This window comes from Lygodium microphyllum, chromosome 28 (assembly GCF_053477565.2).
Source record: "Lygodium microphyllum isolate KBCC chromosome 28, Lygodium_microphyllum_v1.1.10, whole genome shotgun sequence".
Taxonomy (NCBI): Eukaryota; Viridiplantae; Streptophyta; class Polypodiopsida; order Schizaeales; family Lygodiaceae; genus Lygodium; species Lygodium microphyllum.
Window position 1 is genome coordinate 39,938,075 of NC_141162.1, and position 6,000 is coordinate 39,944,074.

The window sequence follows — 6,000 nt, forward strand, 5'->3', positions numbered from 1 at the left end:
GGGAAGATGGTCAAATAAGATGTGGTTGGTCATGCCCTTGGTTACGCTTTGAGATCCCCTTTCCCCTTGCTAATAGTGCAATGAGTCACAAATATTTACCTAAAACTAGCCATGTGGCTTGCCTAGTTTGGGCTTTCAAGCAACTATTTGAGAAACTAAGCTCTAAGGCCTTGCTTTGATTTAATAACATTAGTTGGAGCATGATATGCATCAAAATACACCTTTAATAGTTTGTAAAGTCTTAACACCAAGTTGAGTGTAAATTACTCTATGTTCTCGTTTTCGGAAATACCAAACTACTTATCAAGTTGTGATGTATTCTATGAATAATTTGAACCCACAATTACCTTTTCATATTTTATAAGTTTTGTGGTCATTGTGCAATTGGACTAGTCCTCATATAATTGAACCTACTTTAGAATTAACATTGTTGAAAATGGTGCAATATCTTCAAATAACATTACCAAATCCTATCTTAGTGCTTTTCTTTTAACAAGTTTATGAAAATGGGAATCTTAATATGGCTTCTACCAGGGTTAGGGAAAACATGACATTAACATGCTGCTAGATCTTACTTTTTTATAGTGATTCTATAGAGTTGCTATGTTAGCATTATTTGGGATGTGTATTCTTTTAAAATAGATATAGAATTTATGTTGACTTTTGATCTTTTATGTCTTTATTGTGATTATAGTCACTCAAACACAAAACTGATTCTTAGATTGATGCCTTTATTTATGATGCCGTTAGAATTTGTCATAAAAACCTTAACTATACTTACAATGTTTAGGGCTTACGAAATTCAAGTTTTATGCACAAGAGGAACCAAGTCCATCTTTGAATTTTTAATATAATAGCCCATCAATTAATTTTGAAATTGATTGGGTGCATGCAAACTTTTCCAAGTATTGCAATCCAATTAACCATTATAATGGAGTCACATGTATCTTGTTATGAAGATCTTTCATTCTATTGAACCCATTATTCCAACCTAGGTATATTGTGCATGTAAGGTCACACACACACACACACACACACACACACACACACAGAGGTGTGGATGTGATATTCAAAGTACAAACTTGATTGACCAAGAGAAAGTACAAGAGCCTAATGTGTATGCCTAAAAGAAACCAAAAGTTAATGAGTTCTTTAATCTTTATAATTTTCTTTAAAAGGCCCTTCATTTAAAAGTATTAGAAACCCATTGCCACAAAGCACAACCACTAGTTATTATTTATATTTAGATTTATATATGTGCCCAATGAGGTAGTATCAATGTATGTTATAACAACAATAGTTGATTTGACGAGAACAAAGTTTTCACCCCCCCCCCCCCCCCCTTCTGAATGCAAAGGCATATGTTGCTTTACATATCCTTGTCATTTGTAATTGCTACAAAGTTCCATCCATACTAAGGCAATTTTCATTTTCATGAATATACATGTTTTCTAGAAGACCATCACTTTGAAAAGACATGATTGACATGTAATGCAACTACATCTTCTATATTAGCATAATTAGGTTGTCGAGCCATCTATACATGAAGCAAAAATGTGCTAAAGACTTAGGAGATACCCTATTAGGATGATTCTTTTTACATGCACTAGATTAGGAAATTAGTGTTAGCATTGATGTATGGTATGCTAAGAAAGTAAGAGCAATCAAGTTTTGGAGAACTCAAGTAATAGCATATGGAACAATCATTCTCATGGCCACATTGAATCACATCTAAGGTAATTGTGTAGTTATAAAATATGTTTTATGAATCCAAAGACCATGATGTGCTCTTCACTCATATACTATTGGATGAGTTGAATTGTAGATGTCTTTACAAGTCTTCTATGTATATTCTCAAAATTTTGTGGCATATGGTTGCTTAAAATTCATGCAATTGTAAATTTATTAAAGGTAGCTAAAATTATTATTGGTCACTAGTATATTGAAACAAAGTAAGCTCAACTGGAACTATATGACTCAAGTTCACAAAACTCATTAAAATATAAACAAGATTTTTCCAGTCAATTTTACTAACATTAATAGTGTGATTGTTGTGACAGCAACATTATCAATATCGAAGCAATATAGTGTATGTAGCCAAGAAAACTATGAACTAAAAGGAGGATCTTTTGTTTTATTGAGTTCTAATGGAGGAGTTGAGACAAGATTGGCAGGAGGTAAATCATTTACATCTACAGTGGAAGATTATCTAGCAGAGAAGAAAGAGAGACGTGAGTATCAAGCTAGAGTTGAGGTATTTTGTCATGTCCATTCTAACTAATCCTCTCTCATTTAACCTCAAGTTTTAGTAGTCAAAGATTTGTTTTCAAGATTGAGTCATTATGGAGTTGGTGGTGATGTTAGATTGATCAAATTTTACTCTCTTTTTTTGGCAAAAGGGAGTTTTATGATGTTGAGAATGAATGGATGATCATAACCATGTTTCAAGATTTTAGGATATTAGCTTTCTAAATCAATTAAGCCTCATGTGAGGAAAAAGAGGATGGGGTTTTGAGATGATGATAAGATCATTAACAAAAATTTCACCAAGAACATGGAGCTAGGGACAACAAACATGTGAAGCGAAGGCATGTGAGATTGAGAGTATCTATGATTTTGACCAAGATTAATCATGATCGATTGGTGAGTAGGTGTGATTTGAGATAGTGTCTAATTGGCTAGTACAATATTGACAACCTTTACACTTGCAATATCTATATTAGTTACAAATTGTATAATAGAAGGATCATTTCTTTCTTTGGGTTTTATTATCTTTCCTTTAAGATATGGACATGTGTATCTATGTACACGTGTATGAATGTCTATATCTATTTTTATTGTGTTCATGTATCTTTGATATGTTTTGTCTTCATCTAGATTGTGTGTATATGTATATGCATGTAAAAACTTTTCTTTTGTGTAGAGTATTGCAATACCTTTTAGCAATTGATTGAACAAGTGAGTAGTCTAGGGAAATAAATATATGTAAAAATTTTCTTGGTATTGAGTTTTAAGTCTCAAAATGTACATAGCATTGATAGAATAACTGAGAAGTTCAAGGGAATAAACGTATCTTAAATTTTTCTTAATATTTAGTTGAAGTCTCAAAATGTACAGAGCATTGACAAAAGATTAAGAGAATTGGTGGTAGCCGATGCTCCAACCCATATTTCCCAAGAAGATTTGTCTAGGCTTGTAAGAATCCCACTTAATCTATCCTATTACAAATCTAGATGATATGAGTACTTGATTCACAATATAACTTTTCTTGTCAAGTATTTTCTAAACCAAAATTTACATATTTTCTTATGCGACATTCTTGCAGATCTCAGAGTGCAAGAAAGAGCAAAACTTGGAGACTAGAATGAGACCACCTTTATACATCAAGACATGAATCCTATATTAATGAAGGGTCATATGTGTAGATTTCATAGGAAAAAGTTGACTTGCACTCCAAATGATTGATACAATAGACATTGCACTAATATTTGATGAACAACTAGTTTATCATTCATGTAAAAGTCTATAAAAATGGCTACAAGTGCTCAAAGTGATATGTATAGACATACATACCTATGTATGTACATACATATAGGTCAATTGACCTACATAGTGGATTGGAGTAACTACTCAAGCTACATGGGCGCGTGTAATTCTAGGTTTAATGCTCGAACACCATATGGCATCCCATGAACTCTACGTCTTATTTTTTTTAATACATATTACTCCACACACCTCTATTAATCTCAAGTCCCACTCCCACATGTCCCTTAGCACATGCTCTACAACTTATGTTGGTCATTAGTGATTAAAAGTACTTGCATATACTAGCAACTAGTATTGCTAAATTGGTATTAGTAAAAATCAAGAAGTTGTAGAGAAAATTAATGCTAACACAAGCTACTAATTAGCCCTATTTAATCATTGTTAACATTACTATTAAGTGTCTAATGTATTTTTTGTTTGCTTTTATGTAGGTGGAGTTCTTTTGATAATTCAAGACACCATATTGAATGCAAACATTATATTTGATCTCTTAATTCCTTGAAGGCATTTTTGTGAGAAAATTAAAGGATTACATGTTTTATACTTATTATGTGAAAATGTGCTATTCGAAGGGCATCTTTAGCCAAATGTGTTCTCTCTATAAATCTTCATGCAACTGCAAGTGCATTGCTTGCAATACTTTATGCCCTTATGGTGAATGCACTGCATCTATTTACACATACAAAAGTGTCTCAACACTTGGGGAGTTAATTCTATGCCCAAAATACGTTGGAGTAATCTTTCACCTTCAAAAGTGTCTCATAAGCTAATACAATGATTGCAATGTAAATATATTACCATGCTATCTAGTAAAGATGACTGAATGAGAATTGATCATTTATATAAAGGCACTCAAAAACTTCTAGTTTATTGCAAATTATGCTTCAATGATGAGTACAAAAATGCATTAGAACTCGTTTAGCTCTATGCATCACAATGGAGAACATGATGGGGTTGGTGCTATTCTAATAAGGGTAGTTACACATGGATAGTTGAAACTAGATAGAACCACTTTAAAGTAATAAATGTGATTTCATTCTTGAATGTCAATAAAGAATAAAGATCGTTACCCATCTAAGCAAAGATACATAGCACAAGTAACGTAGGAAGTTAAGGTAACAAATGCGAATAGGAAGACTTGGTGGAATTGCTTTATTATTCTCGATACATGCTTGTTACATGTTGTTCATGGTAATAACCCACATAATACAGCTGGACTTGCATGTAGAACATTATGATGCATACACATGAGGACTTAGAAAAAACATACCATTAAAGCACATGTGACACCTTGGGATATTTTCATGTTTTGGGACCTTGTGCTAGGCCATTGAATGAGGAATATGTCTATTATGAAGATATGTACAAAGGTCACCATGATTTTCTCAATGATGTTTTGTCCATTGGAGTGGACTTCTATGTTCTCAAGTGCAAAGAAGAAAAAGAAATGGTAGAAGTGGATCATGTTGATGCATAGGGAAATGAAATTGTTGAGGGATCTTAGAGTATTGAGGGACACTATTGTGAATCACCAGTAGTTATTTCTATAGGAAAGGTACAAGTCATAGTACTCTCACATCTTGTGTGGTCTATCAGGATACCTATGGAACCTCCTATAGGAAATCATAGAATGTACATCATGTGTTTAGACATGTACAAGGAAATCTACAATAATATACCATATGATTTTTAGGAATGGGATCAACTCAAATAGGCATTTATTTTGCTTATTTTTCTTGTAATAATAGTAGAATTGTTTTGCTATCTAATATTTTTTAAGGACTACTAACTATCACTACTTGCATTAATAGATTAAGAACAATCCCTAGCTTGCAACCCTTAACTTGCAAATATGTAGTGTGCCAATGTGGAAATTTTTCTCTGCCACAAATGGCCTTGATCTACATCCACATAAATAATGAAAATTTGGAAAAACCTCCATGCTCATTTCACAACAAAGACAAGATGAAGACCTCCTCTGCAAGAAATATAAGACATGTAGTAAATATCCCTAGTTTGCATCAACACAAATGTGATCTTAAATATGAAAATTTAGTAGCATAAAATAAGATAATAGCATTGCTCATCCAGTGTAATGCTTTCTAGCCATTGTAGTGGCATTAATGGCTGTACTTTTTCTAGATTGAAGTTACATTATCAACTTTTGTACTAATAGCCTTGCTAGCTAATTTCTAATAATGTTAAGAACTACAAACCATCTCACATAGTTTAACTAGAAATGTCAACACTACTATATATCACTACTTTGCACTAACAAGAATGTTATACATTGTGGCACTAACTAGTAATCCATTGTGTTCACACTATGTCAACAATAATAACTAGCGCCATTAACAACATCAACATTCATAATCAAGAATATGTATCGAATAATAAAAAATATGCAAGATAGTGTTAAAAAAAGAACTATTAATAACATTGAGAAATAACTCT

General features: G+C 32.5%; 1 protein-coding gene and 1 long non-coding RNA gene across 2 annotated transcripts in view; both read left to right on the plus strand.

Annotated features, from left to right (window-relative positions):
• Positions 1–2,472, plus strand: part of LOC148011375 (uncharacterized) — a 37,104-nt gene extending 34,632 nt beyond the window's left edge. The window contains exons 7-8 of the mRNA XM_087670349.1: positions 2,061–2,254; positions 2,365–2,472. Of these exons, the coding sequence (XP_087526475.1) occupies positions 2,061–2,254; positions 2,365–2,472 (302 nt within the window). The remainder of the gene's footprint in view (positions 1–2,060; positions 2,255–2,364) is intronic.
• A 643-nt stretch (positions 2,473–3,115) lies between these two features.
• On the plus strand, positions 3,116–3,694 carry LOC148011376 (uncharacterized). Its single transcript, XR_015689271.1, has 2 exons — positions 3,116–3,195; positions 3,326–3,694. It is a non-coding gene; the product is annotated as an uncharacterized LOC148011376 (long non-coding RNA).
• Positions 3,695–6,000: the final 2,306 nt, after the last annotated feature.